Below are 26,760 nucleotides of genomic sequence, written 5' to 3'. Positions count from 1 at the left end.
TTTTAACATTTTTTTAAAAATTTATATGGAATAAATTAAAATTTAGAGTCTTATTTTTTAATTCATTTGAATGGTTTTATGTAATTTATTTTTTCATTTGTATGATTTACTTGAATATTTTTTGGATTTTTTTGCTTTTAAAAGCAAAATAAGACATAACCCCGTGCATGGCGTGGGTTATGAGCTAGTTTACAATAAACTACGTACGTACACTTATAAAAACAACAAAACAAAATTTAGATCATAAAAATGGATCTATGATCTGCATTCCAATTGCACTCACACTTGCAATTGATAATTTTTTTTACGACTTGCAAGTTAGACATGAATTTAACACAAAACTAGTGAGTTAAAATTGAAAGGTTTGATCCATTTAATTAAATGAATTAGGTTATAGTTAATATATATATATGCATGTCCTAGCTAGTTACAATATTTCCACTTCACTTTTAATGCATGTGCTTAATTAATTAAACTGATTTACCCATCATTAATCACATATTTTGGTCACGTGTATATAATGATTACCAAAGAATGCAAAATCATAGATGAAGGAGAGATCTGTAGGAAGTATGTTAATGTGATATACACAAAAGAAAATAAAAGAATGCAACCGGCAACCTTTTATGACTTGTTGACTTGGTAAACTCCCGAGCAATTGTTTGGAGTCGCGGCTCCCCTCCTAAGGCCTTTAAATACGAGTGTATCCCAAACGACTCGCTATAACAACAATTCTCCTCACTTTCAATATTATTTTTAATTACCATTCTATATCCGGCCCCCAACAGAGAGAGAGATGAAGGTATAGAAATGGGTTTGTTTTGTTTAACTTAATTAATTAATATTAGTCAATCATAAATAAATAAAGAAAAGCCTTTTTTCTTTTTCTAATTATTGATAATTCTTTTTTTTTTTTTTTTTGCAGCAAGTTGTGGTGCTCAGGGTGACCATGGATGGGCAGAAGTCATTTTTCTGTGTCATGGCCGGACACGAGGCCCGCACCAAAGCCATGAAGATTGCAGTTAGCGTTCCGGGGGTGCAAGCAGCATCTTTGAAAGGGCCGGACAAGGACCAAATAGAGGTGAAAGGGGAAAATATTGATACCGTCAAACTTACAACGTTGATCCGGAAGAAAGTCGGGCATGCAGATATCGTAAGCGTGGGGGAAGACAAGAAAGAAGATAAGAAAGAAGAGAAAAAATCTGAAGTAGTTCCGTTGACGGTGTGGCAGCCGCCGTATCCTTCCTATCCAATCTACCCGGAGTCCTACGGCCCTTCTTGCTCCATCATGTGACTATTTTATGATCAATAGGCCGGCCGGGGAGAGTGATTTCCATATTTTGTCTAATGCAATTCCTCAGTGGTGGGCGATGTATTCCAGCATAAATCATCACTTTCTTACCAATATATATATATATATATATATAATTTACAATATATATATGTATATATAAATCCAGCTTCCACTTCTCTTCTCTCGCGTCTTAGGGATTTTCATTTCTTTTTGTTTCCCCCATACAAGACAACCAAACTTGAGAACAACATATATACCCTGATGCCAACTAGCTACCCGGCCAGTTCAAATAATGGTTACAATTAAGCAAGTTTGTAAGTCACTAAACCACCAACCCAATGGATTCAATTAACGATGGTTAAACTAGCCCTTTTTTACATGATTTGTGAATTTGATACAAACTTAAAACAAAGTTAACAGGTTCACTAAAAAAAAAGTATTTAATGACGTGTATACGTACAGTACCAATATTTTTAAAACGTTACCTTTATTGACGTTTCACTTTGTAACAAGTCACTAAAAAAATTGTCTCCAAGGGATAGTTCAACCGGTTGTGAACTATGCCTCATGAAGCGGAAGTCATTAATTCGAATCCATCAACACATCACCAATTAGTGACGTGTGAATAGTGACACGTCACTAATTGGTGACATGTCAAAGAGTAACACGTCACAATAAAAAAAATTCGAAAAAAAATAAAAAATAAACTACTTAATGAATTGTTAATGTTCACGCGTCACCAATTGTTGACGTGTGATTAACACGTCACTTTATCAAAAATAAAAATTTATATTTTATTTCGAGAAAAAAAAAAAAAGAAAAAAAAAAAAGAAATTAAATGACATGTTTGTTTACCACGTCACCCATATGGTGATGTGTTACTGTCACTACAAGCATTTTGCTCATTAGCGTCCAAATTATTAGCGGCGACAATAAAGTTGGCAACGACTATTAAAAGTCACAGCTATTGGTAGTATATTAGCAGCGACTCCAAAGTCGCAGTTAATTTTAGATGCTAAAGAGAAAAATAAATAAATATTAGATGTCGACACTAATAAGTCTCTGCTAGTCCTTTGTGAGTTGGGTTGAAAAACTAAAAGCTATGAGCAGTGACTTTTTATGTCGCCGCTAATAGTAGATGCTAAAGAGTAAAAAATTAACAAGTTTGCTTCTAGTAACTTACCAAGATTTATTTATTTATTTGTGGGTTGTGATCAAAAACTAAAAGTATTAGCGGCAACGCTACATGTCGTCGCTAATGATGCTTAATAGCTGCTATGGTATAATGTGGCCGCTAATACCCCTACATATGATATGTTTTTTTAAAAAAATTAATTAATTATTAGCGGCCACAATAAGAAATCGCTGCTATAAAATAGAATTAGATGATAAAAAGCTAGAAATTTTGGCGCTTCCTTACAAACTCACAGCGCCAAATTAAGCACCAAAATTCCACAGAAACTCCAAGTCCCCGAAACCTTAGAGTACGTGCTCCAACATAACGATGCCGTCCCTGGCCTCCCCGGGCAAAATCCTCCGAGCTCGAGAACTTCAAGTCCTACAAGGGCCTCCAGATCATTGGGCCCTTCTACGACTTCACGGCGATCATCGGCCCCAACGGCGCTGGCATGTCCAACCTCATGGACGCCATCAGCTTCGTTCTCGGCGTCCGCACTGGCCAGCTCCGCGGGGCCCAGCTCAAGGACCTCATCTACGCCTACGACGACCGGGAGAAGGAGCGGAAGTGGGCTCCGAGCTCCACTTCACCCGCACCATCACCAGCTCCAGCGGAAGCGAGTACCGCTTCGACGGGGCGACCGTGCCGTGGGACGTCTACAACGCCAGGCTCAGGGAGCTCGGGATTCTCGTCTTTCAGGTATTGTTCTCAGAGCTCTTCTACCTCAGCTTATCGTTCTCAATTTATGTGTTGTTGTTTTTAAGTGTTTTTTTTGGGTCGGTAATAATAATAGTATATTTCTTCCATTTAATTGATTGAATTTTCCAAATTTGCTCAAAATTGTGTTTTTTGATAAGTAAAATTAGTCTAACAGAGCATGCCCATCCGGGGAATTTGCTCAAAATTGTGCCATGAATTTATAGTTTTCTAGGTGTTACCATGAATTTATAGTTTTCTAGGTGTTTTTAGGGGTTACGTTAACCTGTGGCATACTGCTTCCATTCTACTTTCTTTTCTTTTCTTTTCTTTTCTTTTTTGTGGGGTGTGCGATTGTGGTATTAATTATGACTACTTATTTCAGTTTTGTGCGATCGTTTCTTTGTTAGGTGCTTTTAGGAACTACATTCTTTATATTTACTTTGGAATTGCCATTTTTTATTCTTTTGGGTGGTGAAATTTTATCACTTTTGTGTATTAGTCTAGTGATGATGATTTTTTGATCCTTTCATAATTGGGAGCTAGAGTCGTGGATTCTTTTTTTGATTTGTCATGCTCTAATAATGTGGAGTCCATTGCGTCTAAAAATCCCAAAGAACTTGCTGCACTTCTTGAGCAGATATTTGGGTCTGATGAACTCAAGAGAGAGTATGAGAAATGTGAGGAAGATAAAGCCTGAGCTGAAGAACAATCAGCACTTGCTTATCAGAAGAAAAGAACAATAGTGATGGAAAGAAAGCAAAAGAAAGAACAAAAAGAAGAAGCTGAGAAACATCTACGTTTGCAAAATCAATTGGTAAACATCACAAGGTTACTTTGACGGGTTCTACTTTGAAATGTGTGCATATTCATATGTGTATGTATTTTTACATGTATTTATGTGTGCATTTTTATTAATTGTACAAATAGCTTGTTCGCCATAGTTGCAGTAGTTCTGCTTTAGCTAATGTAGGTCCCTATATTGCTTAGGCTCCCATAATTTGAATCCTGATTCTTCCAAGCTTCATTTTTCCTCTACTTCTTTGTAACCTTCAGTTGTTTCTTCCCCGCTATGCCCTCTGTGTGGCAAGGTAGGTATTGATAATTATGTATTTTTGGGGTTTGATTGAATGGGGACTGGTATTACCCCCATGAATGAGAGGGATGGCCTTATCCCTTTCACCTGTCTAGACTCTTCTCTCATTTATGTACCTTGTTGAAATAAAGTTTTGTTGTGTAGCTCTTGGAAACCAACTAAATTGTGCCAGTTTCTTGCATTTAGGTAAGAAGAAGAGAGAACAATCCAAATATGCGAGCATATCCTGGTGTGCATGTGCTCGCATGCTTGCACGTGAATATCATTAGTTGGTACTAAGGGGATAAATTGGTCTGTTGGTAGTTGTAGTAAATATTTTCCTCTATTGGTGTTTTTTCCATGGCAGCTGCTGCCCACATATTCAGTCCCTTTTTCCCCTCCTCCCCAAGAAAAAAGCAAAGTAGCAAATATCTTTTTACTACGTTCCTCTAAGTTACAAGATAGCTTATGTCTGAAGTTTTTGTTTTTTAAAAGCTTTATAATTTGGATTGGGACGCTGATGTTGCAGTAAGGAGAATGCTGGGATGAGAACTGCCAAGCTAAGAGATGAGAAAGAAGTTCTGGATAGACAACAGCATGCTGATACTGAAGCTCGAAAGAATCTGGAAGAAAATCTTCAACAGCTGAGAAATCGAGAGTATGAGCTGGATTTACAGCACGAACAGGTATGACCAAGATTGAAAAAAATTTCTGATACATCTGCAAAACATAAGGCTAACCTTGAAGAACTGAAGAATCAACTGCGTGCAATGCAAGAGAAACATCGAAACGACAGGTAGGTAGGTTGTTGGTATACTTGTTTGATTGATGCTCTTGTTAATATCAGAGCCTCACCCTACTTATTATATTCCTTTTAGGCCCAGGTGTATCTTTTTAAGCATTACAAGCATGGTAGCTACTTGTCAAGCTTCCAATAGTTTTATTGCTAGTTTTTCACATCTTCAGCTATGATTAAATTCACTGTTAGCTTTCATGTGGTCATGATTTCATCTTGAATTAATATTATCTGTAGTTGTATAATTACATGTAATTATGACCATGCTAAGAATTCTGTGCAGTTATGCATGTTGATACTTGTCAATGTGACAGCAGAAGGGATAAAAGGATGTCTTTTTCAATTTAATGAAAATGATGCAGAGGGAAAGCATTATCGGGGAGTGATTTTTTAGGCTTACTTTTTCAGATTTGTAATCTCTTCATGGCATCTATGTTGGGACATGTATTTTGGAAGACATCTTGGTTGTCCTTTTGGTCTGTCTAACAGTTTGATGGATTTACTTTTTCTTTTCATTTATAAAGCATGTACTTTACTAATTCTGTAGTTAAAGGAGCTTGATAAATCTTAACATAAAAACTTAGATAATTTCTTTTCTAAAATGAAAATTAGAATGGTGAGTTGGAGTACTTATTGTCATTACCCTCACATAACATTGAAGCAAGTCATCATGGTTCAGTGAGTTTAGCCATTTTATAATTTATTGCTTTATTTTAGTTTTTAGACCCTTCTTGTTAGTGGAACCAAGTTCTTGAAGGGTGCTCTGAGACAGAGCCAGTTGCACATTCAATGGTTTTCACCGTCTTTGTCAAGCATTCGACTCTGTTGCAACCATATATTTCATTCTACTTATTTTCTATCTTCATGCAAACTGGATAATATAGTAGGTCTTATGCTGAAAATATCAGGTGATGATACATGTTTGACATTTATGCAGGTTATAATGATGGTGGGTCGCTCGTCTCATGGCTCCAGGAACTTGTTTGATCACTATAGGGAGATGAGGCTTGGCATTGACAACATGAGTTATGAGCTTATTACTACATTGATCCTTTTGCTGTCTTTTGGGTTTTCCCAGTTTCTGTTGATATAAATTATTGGCTATGGGCATCCTAAATTTGAAGCTTTTGATATGAGCTTGCCTTTTGTGTGTATGTGCGCTGTACTGACTCATAAAGTTTGTTGGAGCATATTATGTCTGAATGTGATGCATCTCATCCTCCATCTATGATAGTTAAAAGATGCATTTTAGAGTAACGCTACATACATTTTTTTATTCTCTCAAAGTTAATATAGTTTTTAAGATTACCATTGTATTTAGAATAAATCACGATTATATTTTGATTAAATGGTAATTTTAAAAGCCATTATTCTGCGTTTTAAATTACTTAGACTGTTTGACTACTTTATCCGATTCTAATCAAATTCAGCCTTTACTTCCACAGAAATGATGCATGTCTCCTTTCTCATTTTGAAGTTTTTGACAATTTTTGTTGTCTCGTGAACTCCAGTCCATTGACCACCGATCTGCCACCAATTTGCCTCCATTTTTTTTATTCTTATTGTTATTATTTTTTGTAATTGTAATGACTTTTCCATATTATGTTGATATTAAAATATTGGGAAAACTTCACTGAAGATCCCTAAACTTTCACTCGTTTTGAAATACCTCTCTAAACTTCAAAATCTCGCAATTTAGTCCCTTGAACTTTCAATTGCTCTTAATTTGGACTCTTTCATCTAAATCAATCGTTAACCTCAAACGGAAAACGAAAAACGTGACCTGTACGTGATTTTTTTCGCTTGAACTACCCATTATACCCTTATACTCCCTCACCCTTACTAACTACACCGTTTTGGGCTCCACAATTATAACACTCACCCAGCCCAAAACGACGCCATTTTGCGCATTTAAAAAAAAAAAAAAAAAATTGGGGTGGCCGGACCACCCCATTTTTTGCCAAGGGGGTGGCTAGAGCCACCCCATGGCCGGTCTGGGGGTGGTTCCTCCACCCCCATGGCCAAGGGGGTGATCCGGCCACCCCCAAAAGGCCAAAAAAATTTGCAAACGAGGAATGGGTTTGGGATTTTGGCAGTGGCCGGACCACCCTCATGGGTTTGGGGGTGGTTTCAGCCACCCTTTACCAGCCGTATGGGGTGGCTGAAACCACCCTAGGCCCTTGGGGGTGGTCCGGCCACCCCCAAAAGCCAAAACCCATTCAGTTTGTTTGCAATTTTTTTTTTTGGCTTTTTAGGGGTGGCTGGACCGCCCCCCTGGCCATGGGGATGGTTCCTCCATCCCCAGACCAGCCATGGGAGTAGCTCCAACCACCCCGATTTTCTACTTTCCTTTTTTTTTTCTTTTTTTTTTTCTTTTTTTTTTTACTTTTTCTTTTTCTTTTTCTTTTCTAAAAATAAAATTAATGCCCAAAATGACGTCGTTTTGGGCTGGGTCGGTGTTGTAGGTTTGAAAGAGGGTAGTCTGGACATTTAAGTTAGTTAATATGAGGGTATAATGGGTAGTTCAGGCCAAAAAAGTCGCGTGCAGGTCACGTTTTTCGTTTTCCATTTGAGGTTAACAATTGATTTAGACGGAGGAGTGTAAATTAAGAGCAATTAAAAGTTCATGGGACTAAATTGAGAGATTTTGAAGTTTATGAGGGGTATTTTAAAATGAGTGGAAGTTCAGGAGTCTTCAATGAAGTTTCCCCTAAAATATTCTATATTTAGTAGACTATACTTAGTATCTTCTCACCTACCATAGTTTTCCTACAAATAATGTCTTTTTTCTTTTAAACAAGAATTAAGTCAATTAGAGCAAGATGTAGTTTTAGGGCAATTAAATGTTGTGGTGGTGGTACGTGTTTAAATAGTTTGCAATACATATTTTGTTAAATGTAATTGAGGTTCTATTTTTCTCCTCTTTATTAATGCATATTTGGCTTGTAATTATGCATAATAAAACCCGTGATTTATATCTATATTTTAATTATCTCATACCACTAGTAGCAACTCTATATGTCGCCGCTAATGCTATGTATTAGCAGCAATCCTGGATGTCGCTGCTATTTTTTTTTAATTATCTCAGACCATTAGCAGTGTCGCCGCTAATGCTATGTATTAGCGGCGATTCTTCATGTCGCTTGCTATTTTTTTAATTATCTTAGACCATTAGCAGTGTCGCCGCTAATGCTATGTATTAGTGGCGATTCTTCATGTCGCCGCTAATGGTAACTAATAGCGGCGACATGTGGTTTGATTGGATCCTTTTGCGTTGACAAAATATACTATTAGCGGCGATATTGGTCGCCGCTATTGAAAAATATTAGTAACGACAAAATTGTCAATGGTATTGAGTGTGATCATTAGCAGCGACTCACACAAGTCGCCGCTATTGATTGATAAGCGCTAAATGTTGCACATTCAAGCTCCTTGACTCGCATATGTTAATTCCTTAACATTGTTATTTATTTGATTTTGTGTTGTTTTATTATTTTCAAGTTTTAAATAAAGATGCAATTAATTCCATTAATTTTTGGCTTAAAGCATATTTTGAGAAGACCTAGAAGATATAATTAAGCTTAGTCAATCTTCGTGATTATTTTTATAATTGATATTTTTGGATACAAAAATGCCACATCATTGATCATTAGCATCGGATCAATAGCGTGAAACACATTAGCGGCGACATGTTGCTTCTATTGGTAAATAGTGGCGACAAAGTGCTTATTAGCTAGATGCTTGTAGTGTGTGACACGCCACCTATAGGGGTGAAGTGTTATGTGCACGAGTCGCCCCTTGGTAGGGGCGACGTGTGAAAATCCACACGTCACCCCAGTGGTGACGTGTTAAAAATCCCACATGTCACCAAATGGTGCATGGAGAAGGGCATGCGCCTGTAGGCCTATGTCACCTTTTTCTTTTTTATTTTCCCCTTTTTTTCTTCTTTCTTCTCCCCCTTTTTTCTCTTCTTCTCCGGCTTTCTTGGACATGACTAATGATAGGACTGATGCCACGCAACCCACTGAGCCTAAGCGGCAAGTGTTGGGTGTTCGCTAGGTCCGGACGATAGGTATGTATACTATATATATATATAAAGATTTTAATATATATGTAAACATTTGTTTGTGTTTGTTTTGGTAGGAGATAAGTGAGGGCACGACTCCTACGTGAGCGCAGAATTACACCAAGACCCACATAAAGAAAGATGGTTCCTATGCAAGTCAAGATATACATGAGAGAATTGTATGCTACTTACACTATATCTTGATTATTATTTGTGTATTAACTTATTTAGGATTAACACTTAGATAACGCACCTACTTTTTATGTATCCTACAGGAGAGAATGAGGGAGTTGATGTCCACAAACATTGCGGCAAGCTCAACCGTCACCTAGGGGACGATACGGTGGGCATCGGACAACGCGTATGCCAAGGTTATGGACAATAAGCCAGAATATGCTAGCCGAGTTCGAGGTGTTGAACCTAGGATTCTACCAGTTCGCGGCACCATCTATTTATATTATAGACCGTCCGGAGCATGCTCACAGAACCCTCGACATGTAGAGGTGGAACAACTGATTGAAAAAATACTAGAAGTTGAAAGGGAACAACACAGGGCACAAATAGCTGCACAAAAAGAATAGATGGCAGCGCAGATGGCTGCACAGAAAGAGCAGATGGCTGCGCAAATGGCTGAGCAGATGGCTGCATAGATGGTTGCACAACGGGAGGGATATGAGTCCCATTTTCGTATGCTTGAGTCTTAGGTGCAGGCGAGCTCCGGGTTGACTCAACGTAAGGCTATATCAAACACTGAGTCCCCAAGCTGTGTGAGGGTGAGATCCTCAGTTGGGAGTCGACTAGGTAACGCTATATACTTTTTGGTTTTGTTTGTTTTAATAACACGATCATCTTCCATGTTGATCATTTTAACAGTTAGTAATTGTTTGATAATCACACATTGTGCATATCTTTCTACCAAATATGCATGTATATAACACATTTGCAACATAATGTGTAGAGGATGTATCATTAGAAACTGACGATGAAGATCACACTGTAACCGAACTAGTGATACAGGCTTCAAAAATGTTCCGTTGATCAACACATTTTTCCCATGTTTCACTATAACCGTAAGTATATATTGTCAATTTGGGTTTTGTTTTGGATGCCCTCCTTGTGGGAGTTGCTCACTTTATATAGAAACCGTCGGGCCAATTACAAGGCTGAAAATCAGCCATTACATCGGACTATGCAAGGTAAGAATAAACACCTATCAATTATATGTCTATATACAATATACTCTTCTATATATAGCTAGACTAAATAAGGTAGAATATATGCTGCCCTAATAGACTAGGCCAGCACATATCCAAATGTTTATTCTGCTAACATCCCCCCTCAAATTGATGTTGGGCGATCGAGAAGCATCAATTTGTCAATCAAGAACTGACGGCGAGGACGAGAGAAAGCCTTGGTGAAGACATAAGCAGTTTGGTGTTCAATGGAAATGTGTGCAAGAGTAATCTCCTGGCGAGCAAAGGCTTCACGAATGGAATGACAAGCCACTTCAATATGTTTGGTGCGCTCATGAAAAACTGGATTGGCAGCAATTTGAATAGCACTGGTATTATCAGCATGAAGAGGAGTAGGAGTAAGTTGTGGAACACTAAGTTCGCCTAACAACCCTCGAAGCCATACAATTTCAGAACAGGTAGATGACATAGCTTGATATTCAGACTCGGTGGATGACTTCGAGACATGAGCCTGCTTTTTACTCTTCCAAGAAATGAGGGCATCACCAAGAAACATACACCAACCCGTAACAGAACGATGAGTATCCGCACAACCAGCCCAGTCGGCATCACTAAAACCTTCCAACTGTAAAGAATTCCCTGAGGGAAAAAACAAGCTACAACCAAATGTCCCTTTGAGATATCGAAGAAGACGATGGACAGCGGCCAAATGTGTTTGGCATGGATGTTGCATAAATTGACTGACCTGCTGAACAGCAAACGAGATATCAGGTCAAGTAATGGTCAAATAATTCAAACTGTCCACCAACTGCCGATACATCGAAGGATCAGATAAGCGATCACCACCCGCCTGATGCAGCTTCAAATTGACCTCCATAGGTGTAAGAACCGAATTACCGTCTTGAAGGCCTGCTAGAGAAAGAAGTTCTTGGGTGTACTTACGTTGATGTAACAGCGTGCCATTCGTACAATGTTGAACCTCAAGTCCAAGAAAATACTGCAGTGGACCAAGATCTTTCATATGAAACAAAGATTTGAGGCGCTGTTTAAGTTGCTCAATTAACTGGAGATTAGATCTAGTCATCACAATATCATCGACATACATAAGAAGTATAACGATCCCAAGGGCAGTCTTGCGAAAGAAGAGAAAGGAGTCATACTGGCTTTGAGTAAAAGTGAAATCTAGTAGAGTAGTGCGAAACTTCTCAAACCATGCCTGCGGTGCTTGCTTTAGACCATACAGAGTCCGCTTTAAGTGATAAACCTCAACAGAAGAGGAAGGAAACAAGCCAGGAGGAGGAGACATAAATATTTCTTCCTTCAGATCACCATGTAAAAACCCATTCTTCACATCCATCATCTATCAGAATTAACAGCTGGATTTGTGCTGGCCTAGTCTATTAAGGCAGCATATATTCTACTTATTTAGTCTACCTCTATATAGCAGAGTATATTGTATATAGACATATAATTGATAGGTGTTTATTCTTACCTTGCATAGTCCGATGTAATGGCTGATTTTCAGCCTTGTAATTAGCCTGACAATTTCTATATAAAGTGAGCAACTCTCACAAGGAGGGCATTTAGAACAAAACCCAAATTGACATGATATCAGAGCCACAACGTTTGAATACTCAAACCCTTAAACATATATGCATGGCTTATATATTGAAGAATTTCAAATTATTATATATATACAAGTAGTGATTTGGGAAGTTGAAGTGGCATATCGATGTGATAATATATGTTTACATAAATGGACGCTTTACAAAATACAAACAAAATTTTCTAAATTAAGAAGAGGCATGAAGTTGAGGCTATGAGAATCATGGCTCGTAGCTTTCAAGAAAGTTCATTTTTTAGTTGTTAATTTATATCTTTCGATATATCGTGCAAGATGTAAAAGAAAAAGGCAATGAGAGTGTCAAACCAATTAATCCTTTAATTACTCGATCTTGTCATTTCTTGTATTCTCTCTAGTACTGCATGCAGAGATCGATCCACCTTTGCCAACAAAAAGGCCGTAAGCATTATTTATTTATTACTACTTTTCCATATGTTCATGATTTCATTATTTGAGCCTCCATTGATTTAAATCGATAGAGCAATCGACTCTCACTAGCTACGGCCTACGAGTTTCTTGCCTTGGGTCCTTGAAAGTTGCTCAAAATCAAAACTGAAAGGCCTCAGCCAAACATGCATGCTCCTCACTGATATCAATGATATCATGATCATGAAAGATTGAAGAGGCGGTTCTAAGTATGGGTTACAGCGCAGTGTGACACATTCATTAATGGCACGACAGATTACAGTGGCGAGTAGCAGCAGGTCGAATGCTTTTGAAAGAGATTAAAAGTATCAAAACGTCAAGCATTGGTACTCAAAAGTCAATAAAGTTGGGCCCTTTGTCGCGGTGGAAAGAAAGGCTACCACCCACCAGTCGCAGTCATCACCATATATACTATATAGGTCCATGTATGTGTATGTTGTATCGCCCGGTTCCCAATTCCAATAAGAGTTGGGCTTTGTGACCTAAACCAGAGCAGGCTGAGAAAGGCCCAGTCCAGCTTCACCCACAAAACCATGGCCCATGGGCCTTTTTTTTCTTTTTCTCCAAATCACTTTGCTTGTCTTATCAAAAACCCACTATTTAGCATGTCAAAAAAAACAAAAAAAAACCCACTATTTAGTATATTCCCCATTCCAAGAGGAAGCTGCTGCCTGGAGAAAGAATGAAAGATGCTTGAAAAGAAAGGTAATTATGCGGTAGAGTGGCCCCAGCAACGGCGACTGATGTTGTCGTATCCAATGTTTTGCATGCGCTTCCTGCTCATGTTATCCTTCGCCGCTGGCTAATTGCTGTTGCTGGGCTCCTCCTCCTCCTCTTTCTATATATACTGATAGTGATAGCAACCTTCATATAATTCAAATTTAATTCTATATTTTCTATCTGGGTCCACTAAAATGCTACATTTTCAATTTCTTTATATCTATTAATAAATTATGGGGCCATGTGATATTACCAACTTCTTCAATTCCCCTCCCCCCTTATTATTATAAAGCTCAACCCCAAAGAAGTGGCAACTTTCTTTCTGTTCCATTGAATTGAAGAAGCCAGGGGCAGAAAACAGGCCAGGTGTAAAGCGCAGTAGGAGTATTTGTATTACCAAAAGAAATAGGCAATGAGACTGTCAAGTCCTGCCCTTTACCTCCTGTCATTTCTTCTACTGCACGCCAGATCTACCTTTGCCTACAAAAAGGTAAGCATTTTATTTAATTACACCTTCTTTCTTCCAATAGATCAATTAAAAAGAAAAAAGAAATACTACTTTTCCATGTAGTTGGGGTTAATATGTTCATGATTTCACTATATATATAATCCCTTCTTGTAGTCCTATGTGGTATACTTGGGAGCTCATTCACATGGCCCAGAACCCTCTTCCATTGATTTCAATCGGGCAACCGAGTCTCACTATGAGTTTCTTGGATCCTTCTTGGGAAGGTACGCATACTTTCATTTCGATCTTGCCTTACATAATTTGATGCAGGTGGGTGTTTTTATCTTCTTTTTTCATGCAGTCATGCTATGGCCAAAGAATCCATATTTTACTCATACACTAGGCACATCAATGGCTTTGCTGCAAGATTTGACGATCAAGTAGCAGCTCAGATTGCTAGTGAGAAATCTCTCTCTCTCTCTCTCTCTATATATATATATATATATATATATAAAAAAAAACTATATTGCAAATGCAGAGCATCCGAAAGTGGTGTCCATTTTCCTCAACAAGGGAAGAAAATTACACACAACTCGTTCATGGGACTTCCTGGGACTTGAGCATGATGGGGTGATTGCTAAAAACTCAATTTGGGACAAGGCAAGATATGGGGAAGATTCAATTATTGCAAACCTTGACACAGGCGAGTACTGTTTAATTTCTTCTTCTTCTTCTTCAACTTTGAATTCTCATTTTGGTTCATTCTCCAGTCCACATCATCTTTATTTAATTTGTTCAACTTGCTTAATAGATAGATCTTATCTATATAAATTTGAATTTGGACTTTAATTGTCATGAAATTGATGTTTTTGGACAAAAGAGAAGGTTTTTAAGGTAATAATATAATATTTGATTTTTCATTATAATTATGGAGCATCCTTTATAGACCACTCCATGTTCACGTATTAAAAATATTCATAAAAAAATTGAGGGTCTTTTGAACGCTTAGTTGTGTTTGGCCATTAGACCACCATGGGAAATGTCTGGGCTTTACAATTTTTTTATAAGTTTGGTTTGATAGTTTATTATTAATTAGTAAAATGATTAAGAGCTATATATTAATTATTAAATTGACAAGTCATGTTTAATTATTTTATTAATTATGGATTCTCAAGTTAATATTGGAAGGAAAGTTATAGTAAGATGTATAATATCCTTAGTGGCACTCCGAATTTATAATCCTAATTCATTAAGAGCATCTCTAATTCTACAATTATATATTTTAGTTACAACTTTTTTAATAATGACTTCAACAATTTTTTATTATCTTATCTATTTTCTTTAAATATTAACTTTTTTTTAAAAAAAAAATTATTTTCTTGTCTGACACCCAAAGTCCAATAAACCTCAATATCAACAACCAACCAATAAAAATTGAGAAATTTTCACACTTCCCAATAGTGAAAACAGTCCAATTATTTAAGTTTCGCCAAAAAAAAAAAAAAAAACAAAAAACCCTAAGATATTGAATATTACTCACTATAGTTAAAATACAGATTAAATTTATCAATTTTTATCGGCTTAAAAAAAAAAAAAAAAAAAAAAAGGTGAACAAATGAAAAGCTAAAAAAGGGAAGAGGCTTCGAGGAAACAGTGACAAGTGATTAAAAATAAATAAGAAATTAAGTAGAGGGGTAATGATATAGAGCACGCCCGGCGTGCATTATATCATTACCCTAAGTAGAGAAGCTCTATGAGAGTGGTTGCCTAGAAATGGGAAAATGTTGAGATTATGGATTCGGGAAGTGTTAAGGAGCTAAATAAATGAATTCAAAAAAAATTTTAAACGGGTGTGGCAGATTGTGAGTGGAAGACAAGGGAGAGGAAATTGTATTTTTTTTTTAATTTAAAAACTTTTGCCACATCTCTTTAAATTTTTTTTTTTTTTTTTTGCTTCATTTGTTTGTCTTCCTAACACTTCTATATGGATTCACTTTGTTTTGGATTTTTATTATCCAAACTTTAGACAAGTGTAGGGTTTAAAGCATCCATTGGAGATGATTCCTGTTAGGTTTGGCAGAAGGAACAAACGGAACAGAATCATGCTGCAGCATTTTATAGACAATCCAGATAACGTGGAAATGAGAATATACTTTTTTTTTTTTTTTTTTTAAGTTCATTGTCTCTGCCCAAATCTTGGAGTTTGCTTCAGCCTCTCACGTATTGTTGATGCTAGGCGTGTGGCCCGAATCCAAGAGCTTTTCTGATCAACTCTTGGGACCGATTCCATCAAAGTGGAAAGGAATCTGCCAAAATGACACTGATTCTGCCTTCCATTGCAACAGGTACTCTTTTTTACTTTTTCTCTTTTTCTTTTCTTTGCAATCTATTAATACCCACAAGCAGATATTAATAGAAGGTTAATTTAGTTTATTGTGGTTCACTCTCTAAAGATCATCTGCTTATCGCTACTGTGTGTCAAGGGAATCCCTACGGCCTAGGGGCCAGAGCAACACAACCTTTCTTTTTCTTCTCTTTTTTTGGTTTTATATATTGAAAAATGTAGCCCATGATCACTCAACATGAAGGTTCTATTCAACAAAGTTGACCATATGAAACCTTTTTAGGAGAGAAAGGTGAATGCTCTACTCAAATCTCCTTTTGATTGTGGGGACTCACTCACCACCGGTATCCATAAAAATCATATTCATTTGGAATTTTCTCCTAAGGTTGCCACTTTATTTGTGGAATGGGAATGATGGGCTGTAATTTGTTGTTTGAATTGTAGCCAAACCCGACCCCTACCTAAGTTTTAATGGAGCCATACCACATGATTTGTGGAATGGGAATGATGAGCTGTAATTTGTTGTTTGAATTGCAGCCAAACCCGACCCCTACCTAAGTTTTAATGGAGCCATACCACATGATTTGTGGAATGGGAATGATGGGCTGTAATTTGTTGTTTAAATTGCAGCCAACCCAACTCCTACTTAAGTTTAATGGAACCATACCACGTGATTTGTGGAATGGGAATGATGGGCTGTAATTTGTTGTTGAAATTGCACCCAACCCGACCCCTATGGTAAGTTTAATGGAACCATACCACATGATTTGTGAAATCGGAATTGTCTCTAATTTATTGACCATGCATGATTGATGGTTTTAATGAGAACAAAGTCTAAAACGTCTTTTTTTCTATCCGTCTTTCATACAACTTTTTAAGTACTTACTTGGGTGACCATTAAATCTGTAAAATCACCATAAAATGTGTAAGGTCATATGTGAAGTAAAACCCACGTGAAATCCTCCCCCAATTGCGTCCGAATTGACTGCAATGAATTGCGGAAGATGGCCGTCCGTCATTTGAGACTCTGTATGTATTTGGTTGAGGAGTTCAGTGCAGCAGCTGTCGTCACATCGTAAATTGGGTTCGTTTAATATTCTATAAGATCCCACTACCTTTCTAGTGTGCAAGTGCTTTGTTGTCGTTTACAAGAAGAAGAAGGAAAACAGCTAAAAAAGGAATCTAAAATTAGTTGTCGTTTACACTACATGGTGATTGGTGAACCATCCATGTGATCATATCTTAAATTAATTTATTTTTTCTAAGCCATACAATCTTTCTATCTCTACTGTTGTAGTCAAAATCAAGACAAGAAGTTACCGATATGAAATTCAGACACACACACACGTGACACACAGAGATATATGTATATATATATATATATATATATATATATATATATATATATATATCTGTGTGTCACGTGTGTGTGTGTGTCTGAATTTCATATCGGTAACTTCTTGTACATCTAGCTTGAGAATCCATCATTGTCCGAATTGGGTCCAAATTTTCAACAGGACACAGGTTTTCTAAATATTTTTTTACTAGACAGATTCAAATTCTATTGGAGCTGACATTTTATACCCAAAACAAACACCCAACATTCAAGCTGTGCTACATCTCTTCTTTAATCTAATGCATTAGTTAAGTTCTTTATATATATATAAATATATAATACAGAGAAGAACAACTAAGGAGGGGATCCTTCCCAGTTCCCACTGTCCAAGGGGATTTGTCTGGGGAAGGATTATTAAGAATCTACTGCTAAGAGCATTTTTATTAGGCTTTCTAAATTTATTCTTTTTCTTTTAAAAAAAAAAAAAAAAACTCTTTATTTTAATTAAAAAAAAAAAATCACATATTTCTATTTGAGTTATCAACTTTTTCAAAATACCTACATTTTTCGGCTCCTCCAACTAAGTATCCATTAACTTTTAACGATTTTTTATGATTTGAGGAGCAGAAGCAGTGTTCATTCTCCCTTTAGTAATTCAGCTCATCAAAGAGTGAGGAGATGACAGGAGCATTCCAGAAGTTGGTAGGGGAGATGAGATCTAAAATTGATCATATTAGGGATTAGGTTTGAAAGAGGGGATAAAGGCAATCCAATGGGAGGACTAGATGAGGATGGAAAAGTTATGGTGAATTTGGCAGCAGGCCTCGAAGTCAATCAGGGTTTTAATCTTCATGATGCCTTTCCAAATCCAGAAGCTATTTGAATGGGTGTGGGAGGACAAGAAGTCCCCTCTACTCAGTTACTTTGACTTTAGCTGGGCCACCCACATGGCACATATTGCTTTGGTTGGTGAGAAGTTCCATTCCAATTTAGAAACAGGAACCTTGTTGACTTCCTTCATTTTTTTTTTTTTTTAAGGAGCAATCAGCTTGGGGTGGATGAGCTTCAATCTATTAGCCAAAATCTTGGTGATGATCTTGTAAATAATATTACAAAGGCTTATGGGCAGTAGTGATGAATCAAGGAATGACCCAGCTGCTTAAGAACTAGGGAAATGAAAGTGTGGTTTTGTTCATCGAGGAGATTCCTTTATTAAAGAAATCCTAAGTTATAAATTTTTTACACGACTTGTGAACCTGATACAAATCCAACACGAAATTAAAGGGTTAGGATTGAGAAGTTTGACTTGTTTAACTAAATAGATCACATTACTTATATAATCTTATACATATAGCTCGACACAACCCGAACCTAACACACGAACACAAATTGCCACTCCTCAGAAATCCCATATGGAGCTAAGCACATCGGGTTTTATGGAACTCCAATAAGTTTAATAGAAGAGGGTAGCCATATTGTCCAAGAACTTTGGTTGAGTTCTATTTTATACAAGGCTTAAGAAAGCTATTAATCTTGTTTCTATCTGGTTAAGCCTTTAAAATAACCGGTAATTTAAAATAGTATAAAATCATCCTCATGAGTTCAAATTTTAATTAAAATATTCTACATGTTAAAATATCAATTAAATAATAATTATTATTATTATTTTTAATCTCATATGGCAATTCTTTGTGCCAAATTGGTGCAACAAAGAAAGCTAATTGGAGCAAGATACTTCAACAAAGGCTATGCTACGGTGGTTGGTCCACTAAACTCCACCTTCAACACACCACGCGATAATGAAGGCCACGGCTCTCACACATTATCAACAGCCGGTGGCAATTTTGTAGCGGGGGCCAGTGTGTTCGGCCTGGGCAATGGAACGGCAAAGGGCGGATCGCCGAAAGCCCGGGTGGCAGCTTACAAGGTGTGCTGGCCTCCGGTGGGTGGGAATGAATGCTTTGATGCAGATATAGTAGCGGCCTTTGACATGGCCATCCATGATGGCGTTGATGTTCTGTCTGTGTCGCTGGGAGGGCAGCCTACTCCCTTCTTCAATGACAGCGTAGCCCTTGGCTCCTTCCATGCTGTTAAGCATGGCATTGTGGTGGTTTGCTCAGCTGGGAATTCTGGACCTACCCCTGCTACTGTCTCCAATGTTGCGCCATGGCAGATCACTGTGGGAGCCAGCACCATGGACAGGGACTTCCGCAGTTATGTTGTCCTTGGGAACAAGATGCGCTTGGAGGTAATTACATTTTAGTACTATTGCTACAAGTTTCATTTTCCTTTCTTATATACAATATTTAAGTTTTTTGGCTTTGATATGAAGGGACAAAGCCTGTCACCTACAGCCTTGCCAAGCAACAAGTTCTACCCACTTATTAGCGCTGCAGATGCCAAAGCAGCAAACGTTTCAGCTGCAGATGCGTAAGGATGTATAGCCTCATTATTTTATTAATTTTGTTTAACACAATCATGTAAATTATGTGCAATGTGTTTAATGAAGCTCGCTCTTGGTTATGCAGTCTGCTTTGTAAGAATGGAACTATTGATCCCAGAAAGGTGAGGGGAAAGATCTTGGTGTGTCTTCGTGGTCAAAATGCAAGAGTCGACAAGGGTGAGCAAGCTCTATTGGCAGGAGCTGTGGGGATGGTTCTTGCCAACACTGAGCTTACTGGGAACGAGATTATTGCTGATGCACATGTCCTCCCTGCTTCCCACATCAATTTCACCAATGGCGTCACTGTCTTCACTTACACCAATTCAACCAAGTAAGATGACACGTACACCACTAACAATGTTATGATATTTAGCTGAAGGGTAGCTGCATGGAGCGTATTTTCTATGCATAGAATTGGTCGAGCATAATTTTAAACAGAAATTTCCATTTTTGACAGGTATCCAAAAGCTTACATTACGCGTGCAACGACACTTTTGAGCACGAAGCCGGCACCTTTCATGGCAGCTTTCTCATCGAAGGGACCAAATCCCATAACGCCTGAGATCCTTAAGGTTTCCTCTACACCAATACTATATATGTCTTTTTTATTACTTGGGTCATATGTGTGGATTATGTATTCTATAGTAACTGCTGTACGTATGTTCAGCCTGATATCACTGGACCAGGAGTTAGTGTCATAGCAGCCTATACTGAGGCACAAGGTCCAACAAACCAAAAATTTGACAAGCGCCGACTTCAATTCAATTCGGTATCAGGCACTTCAATGTCATGCCCTCATGTTTCTGGCATTGCCGGTCTCCTTAAAACCCTCCATCCTACTTGGAGTCCTGCAGCTATTATGTCGGCAATCATGACAACGGGTGAGGAGTAAGACTAGTGCTTGCATTGTGTTTTTAATTCTTCCAATATTCTTTCTTGATCTTGCTTTTCTCCAATTTTTACAGCTAAAACGCAGGATAACAGCAGGGAGCCACTGCTTAATGCTTCTTACTCTAAGGCAACACCATTCAGTTATGGAGCAGGACACGTTCACCCAAACGGTGCCATGGATCCAGGGCTGGTTTATGACTTGACAGTTAATGATTACCTTAACTTCATATGTGCTCTGGGATACAATGAAACACAAGTGTCAATGTTCTCAGATAGCCCCTATAGTTGCCCCAACCCTATCAGTCTCATCAACTTCAACTACCCTTCAATCACAGTCCCTATGCTAGCAGATTCCATCACAGTGACCCGAACCTTAAAGAATGTAGGTTCCCCAGGAACTTATACAGCTCGTGTCCACGAACCAAGTGGAATTTCGGTTCTTGTCAAGCCCAAGAGCTTGAAATTTAACAAGGTTGGTGAAGAGAAAAGCTTCAATGTTACCCTGAAGGTTAAAGAAGCCAATGCCGCTGAGGACTATGTGTTTGGAAAGTTGATATGGTCAGATGAAAAGCACCATGTGGGGAGTCCGATTGTGGTGAAGGCAGCCTATAGAAACTGATGTATTCGTGCTAGTTCTACATAATTTCAATATTTGTCCCTCAAGGATATTGCTTACATAAATAATGTTTGGAAAAGAAGGGGAAAAAAAAATCTCATGATCTTTTGACCATTCAATTCACTTTCTTGTTTCCCATATTATATCTTGTGGAGTTCTTTTCTTTCTTTTTCTTAGACAACATATTTGTAATTAATGACATTCTCGATCTGAAAATAACACAACAGTAACATATGGAAGTTTCAAAGAAGACCTCTTTGATTCTCATCACTGAAAATTTTACGATAGATGCATATACCACAGAAATATTATATGTTGCTTCAATCATGTCTCTCCCTAGAACAGAGGTGAAAAGAACAAGTGGAATGAAAGGCCTCCCATAAGAGAGTTGAATTTCAACCACGGGGAGAAAGAGGAGTGGGGTTGAGATATGGATGTGGAAGGAACTCCACTCAGCCTTCACCTAATCAACTTAAAGAAGAAAGCATAAAGAGAAGTAGGGGCTCATATGGAACAATGGTCCAGATATAATACCATTCCTCTTTGAAATTCTACATATGGATATGCTATGGGTAGATCATCGTCTCTTGATTTCCACCTACAAGTTCAAGCAAAACCTCCACATTTAGCACAAATGTACGTATTATAGACTATAAAAGCTTAATTACAAAATACCAAATCAACTAAGAGGAGATAATTATATATAAATTTATTTCTATTTTTTCTTGAACTATTATTATTACAACCAAAGTGATTACCTGAAACTTAGTACAAGGTGGTGGAGAAAGAAGGCAATCTCAACTTTAGCAAGTTCGGAACCGGGACAGCATCTAGAGCCTCCACCAAAGGGAGTAAAATTCTTGCGCATTTGATCTTGGCTCTGAGATTTTATGAGAGAATTATTTCCACAAATTTTCTTGTACAAGTACCAACAATATAAACCACAAAAGCTATCCTAAAATTTCACATGAAATATTTTGGCGCATGTCTTGGTTTAATTGTGGTGTACCCAAGAATAACCCTCAGAAAACGGGCCTTTCCTGTCCAAAGTTAAGCCCAATGGGCCATTTTTGATGAGTCTTACGGATTGACTAAACCCAGCTAAGGCTAGATGGGTGGAAGCACAAGCAATCGAAAGGCGTCTTGTGTATGGTATCCAGACCACCGCTACCTAGACTCCTAAAAAGTCCTTAACGCCCATTTATTCTTGGAAAATGATAAAAGACATAACTTAAACTCAATTTTAGCCCAACTTTTATCTTAAGTTTAAACAAAAAACTGCTTGCGGAGGTTAGAGAAATTGCTACTGCCTACTGGGTTTGAGGGTTGATGTAATTACCTCCCACCTCCAAGGGTCGAATTGGAAAGCATTTGCATGAAGAGTTGGGTCCAAATGAACTGCACTAAATAAAGGTATGACCTTCCAACCAGATGGAATTAGATAATCTGTAAACAAGAGGACCTTTTTTTCAGTACAGATCATAAAAGTATTTGACACTAGAAAAAGCTCATGAAAAGCATGATTATTGTGGGTAAAGTAGTATCTATACATTTCATACATATGTATATTACCTTTAAATTTCACATCTTTGAGAGCCTTTCGGTGCACAAATTTTACAATGTTCCCATATCGGAGAGCTTCATTGATGACCTTGATAAAAACAATTAAGTATATATGCATGTGAAGATCGAAGAGAAAGAAATCTTAATTATCGTCTGACACCTTAAAGAGGCATATCAGAAAAAAGAGTAACACGACATAAAAATAGTTACATTTTGAGTAAATTCCATCCTTTGGTAATCTTCCCAGTTCAAATTCTCCCCCTTCTGCTTCATGCTTCTTATTTTTTGATGCTCTACCTATATATTTAACAGGAACAATTGAGGTCAACAAGAAGTTATATATACCCATATTCACAATCTCAACTCAAAGGGAAATGGTTACCTTTAGCTGTTGAAATGCAGGAGGTGAGAGAGCTAGAAAATGAACCACCATGGCCAGTAAGAGAGAGGTGGTTTCATAGCCACCCAAAAGGGAATCCAAAACGAAGCTCACTTTTTCCTCCTCAGTTAAGTTGTTAACACGCACAAGTATCTCAAGAAAATCACTCCTTGTAGAATTCCCAGAATTTCTGTTCCTTTCCTCTATAATTGCTTTAACTGTAGAGGATATCCGACTTCTAGCCTGTAAAGAGACATCGGTCAATATAAAAAGTCATGAGTCACATGCCCTTCTTTTCGCAACAAAACAAAAGAAGCTTATATATGCTTGTTTTGTATAAAACAAAGCTATCTATAAACTTTTCTTTTCTTATCTTCTTCCTTTTGGCATAGTGAAGATCTAGAACAAATGGAATCAAGAATTAATTAGCTAGCTGCAGGACCTGAACGGCTCTTGCATATGGAGTTCCAGGAATATAGAGAGGTAAGGATATGAGCCCTCTCATGAAAGTGAGAAAATCTTCAAGAATTCTGCTTGTTTGTGGCTCATCTGGGGTTAAACCTAACACCTGCTTTACTATTACATTGAATGTGAACTGCATGATGTGCAACCAAAAAAAAGAGTCAAAAAGAGAAAATAACTTTAATTGTCTGGAATTCTTGTTCCAAATAGTTGAACAAGCTTATACCTTTCTGGCCTCCTGGCAAAAGATGACTTGTGATTTATCTTTCCATGAATGGAGTATACGGATGGCTGTGGTCTCAATGTCATTGAGGAACTCAGGCTTGGATTTGGTAATGGTGATGAGGGAGAGCGCCACAGTTCTAAGCCTCTTGTGAGTGTCACCCACAGCAACCAGCATGGAGGCCTTGCCGAGAATGCCATGGATGGGTTTCGGATAACTGCACTCAAACAGCTTCCCTTCATTCTGAAGTATGAAATAGTTGAGCTCCTCGTCACACGACACCACCGTGGGAGACAGGAACAAATGCGATTTGAACACTTTGCCATACCTGAAAAATACTGCCTTCTTATTTTTTATTTTTCTGTACGTCGACCCTTTCAGCCTGTAATTAAAACAAATGCAGAGCTTGCTCACCTAGAACAATGGTCTTTAAGAAAGCCCCCCAGAGAATTAGAAGGATGAGGCTTCAAGAAAGAAAGGGTTTCACCCAGTATTGGCCAACCAAAACTCCCTCTTGGGACAGGACCAAGCCTCAACAGCAATGGCAACAAATGGTTCAAAATCAGACCCAACACAAATCCGAACGTACCAACTATAAGGACAAGCCAAATACCTCCGGCCATGGAAGGAGGTTAATATCAGCCTCGGCTACCTAGCCATATATATATATATAGAGAGAGAGAGAGAGAGAGGGAGAGAGATAACTCAACCTTATTATAAAGACGCCCAGAGAAGCAAAATACTATTTTTTTGTTTATCAACACCAACAAGAAGGAAAGTAAGGAGGCTTTACGACAGATAATTACAGTCAGTGAAAGACAACTTTATCAGAGGACATGGGAAATGTATAGACCCAGCTAGCTAATCTACAATCTAAGGCCTATTGTAGCTGCTACTACTAGGTGTACCTGCAGACAAGGAAGAGAGATTGTGTAATAAGTTGTATTTTCATTACCATTCATTATGGTGAAACTAGGAATTTGTAGTAATTTTCTTGGAACTATAAATTCAATAATAAATTTGAAAAAAAAATATGAATAGAAATAAATAAGAAATAAAAAAATAACATTTTTCTTTAATAAAATAAAATTTTTACTCTTATGAGCTTAAATTTATGTGAAGGGTTACCAAAAAAAAATAAAAATTGCACTACCCTCACACACTCAAATTTTGGGCATTCGGGTGAAGATCTAATAGTTATTATGTCATTGTAAGTTAACTTTTTAGTTGAATTTAGTTATTATATCATATTTTTTTGTAATAATAATCAATGTAAAAATAGCATTTTAAGTTAACTTTAGTATTCGAAAGTTTACTGTAATAACTCTAAGTAACATAATATCATTTCGAAGGTTTCATTTTCTTATTTTACTCTTCTTTCTCTCTCTTTTTCTTTCTTTCTTGCTTATCTCCAAGGCTCCAACGAAACACCATTCTCAGCATCCAAAATATTTTTTCTTCTTCACCTCTTTCTCTCCCGCTTTCTCTTCTTCTCTCTTCTCTTTCATTCTCAGCACCTTTTTTTATCCTCGAAGCCTTTGCCACTAGGAAGCATTCTCTTGGAAATTAATAGGTCTAATTGTTTTTTTTTTTTTTTAAGAGATTTTCATTTCGTTTGACCTTTTTATTGCTTTGGTGAACTTTTTTGTTTATATATATATATATATATATATATGTGTGTGTGTTTATTTTCTCTTTGATTGAGTGTTAGCAAAAAAACTATAATAAAAAATGATAAATAATATTTAAAATGAAGTAACCTATAAAATAGAAAACTTGTTAGAGTGTGTAGTGAAAAAACAGTAATTAAATTAACAACCATTATTGGGGTGATGGACCATTCATAAAAAGACAAATACATTTATTTTCGTTTTTCGAGTATTCATAAGGGACAAAAAATAATAATTTTTTTAAAAAAAAAAAAGAAATAAATTCATTGGTAGGATATTTTATGAAATTTGGTTAAAATGTAATTTAATTATAAATAACAAAAATTGATCATTATTATATTTTTTATCAGAAATAATAGTAGCTTCATTAATAAACTAAATGATGAATTACTAATTGCTCAAAAGCAAGCAAATCCTTGATACACGTTGGTGGCTCAATAAACCACATGTTCTCCATGAGTTGTGTCGTGGCAAGCCTTGCTAGTGCATGAGCTATCTAGTTAGCCTCCCGATTAACGTGTGAAATCTTCCAATGAGAAAATCTATGTGTGTTGGATCGTATGGCGTCAATAAGGTGGCCCTCATTACTCCAGTCCGGTTCTGCCGAGAACACTACATCCACCACCAATTTCGCATCACCCACGAATTGGACCCAATCGTGACCCAAACTGTGACAAAACTGCGTTGCTTCCAAGGCGGCTAATGCTTCAGCAGCTACAGGTTCTAAGCCCCCCAGGCGAATGGAGCACTTTGTTGTATCAAGTTCCCCAAATGGTCACGGATTATCACTCCCAGCCCCCACCACCCTCTACTCTGGTCGATCGCCGCATCCCAGTTTACCATTAACCAACCGACAGGGGGTGCCATCCATTGGGTTTGCCTCCCCGTGACACATGCAGGATGATCCATCAATTTGATTGCTTGATACTCAATAATAATTGTCCTTGTCCATTTAACCACCTTTCTTGGGGGAGAGAAAAAGCCTCTGTGGATCACCTCATTCCATCTTAGCCAAATCCTTCTTGCTACCCCAACAAGCTGGAGTATCTCCTCCACGTTGCAACGCCGAAACATCTCCTCCACAATCTAGAAAACATTTTCCCCAATATAGGAGCTCTTTTGGAATATCCTAGCCCTTCACCCCAGACATCCATGGTCGAAGGACACTTCCATAGTATATGGGTTGTCGTTTCGTCATCTCTCCCACATATGGGGCACTTTGGGTCATCAAGAACTTTTCTCCAGTGAAGATTTACCCTAGTAGATAAAATGTCATGGCATGCTTTCCATAAGAAATTTTTCTCCACATTCGACACGG

At 37.5% G+C, this 26,760-nt stretch overlaps 3 protein-coding genes and 1 pseudogene across 4 annotated transcripts; 3 read left to right on the top strand and 1 right to left on the bottom strand.

The window, feature by feature from the left end:
* Positions 1-736: 736 nt before the first annotated feature.
* On the top strand, positions 737-1,421 carry LOC132183151 (heavy metal-associated isoprenylated plant protein 46). Its single transcript, XM_059596547.2, has 2 exons — positions 737-802; positions 926-1,421. The coding sequence occupies exons 1-2, from the start codon at positions 797-799 to the stop codon at positions 1,292-1,294; spliced, it is 375 nt and encodes a 124-aa protein (XP_059452530.2). The 5' UTR covers positions 737-796; the 3' UTR covers positions 1,295-1,421.
* A 1,278-nt stretch (positions 1,422-2,699) lies between these two features.
* Positions 2,700-6,295, top strand: LOC132182412 (structural maintenance of chromosomes protein 1-like; annotated as a pseudogene). Its single transcript, XR_015912150.1, has 3 exons — positions 2,700-3,170; positions 4,772-5,038; positions 5,976-6,295. The product of XR_015912150.1 is annotated as a structural maintenance of chromosomes protein 1-like (transcript).
* A 7,087-nt stretch (positions 6,296-13,382) lies between these two features.
* AIR3 (Subtilisin-like serine endopeptidase family protein) lies at positions 13,383-21,250 on the top strand. The gene is made up of 11 exons (XM_059593921.2): positions 13,383-13,557; positions 13,690-13,799; positions 13,877-13,974; positions 14,054-14,218; positions 15,752-15,860; positions 18,909-19,443; positions 19,528-19,625; positions 19,724-19,969; positions 20,096-20,210; positions 20,306-20,519; positions 20,604-21,250. The coding sequence occupies exons 1-11, from the start codon at positions 13,480-13,482 to the stop codon at positions 21,146-21,148; spliced, it is 2,313 nt and encodes a 770-aa protein (XP_059449904.2). The 5' UTR covers positions 13,383-13,479; the 3' UTR covers positions 21,149-21,250.
* A 149-nt stretch (positions 21,251-21,399) lies between these two features.
* On the bottom strand, positions 21,400-24,414 carry LOC132180925 (cytochrome P450 724B1). Its single transcript, XM_059593922.2, has 9 exons — positions 24,187-24,414; positions 23,776-24,100; positions 23,530-23,682; positions 23,091-23,330; positions 22,919-23,005; positions 22,718-22,796; positions 22,485-22,591; positions 21,904-22,025; positions 21,400-21,743 (listed from the first exon to the last, which is right to left on the bottom strand). Exons 1-9 carry the CDS (start codon positions 24,393-24,395, stop codon positions 21,650-21,652), a joined length of 1,416 nt encoding a protein of 471 aa, XP_059449905.2. The 5' UTR covers positions 24,396-24,414; the 3' UTR covers positions 21,400-21,649.
* Positions 24,415-26,760: the final 2,346 nt, after the last annotated feature.

This window comes from Corylus avellana, chromosome 5 (genome assembly GCF_965113065.1).
Source record: "Corylus avellana chromosome 5, dhCorAvel1.hap1.2, whole genome shotgun sequence".
In the NCBI taxonomy this organism is placed as follows: Eukaryota; Viridiplantae; Streptophyta; class Magnoliopsida; order Fagales; family Betulaceae; genus Corylus; species Corylus avellana.
Note: the sequence above shows the minus strand (reverse complement) of the source record. Positions and strands in the feature narration are given on the sequence as shown.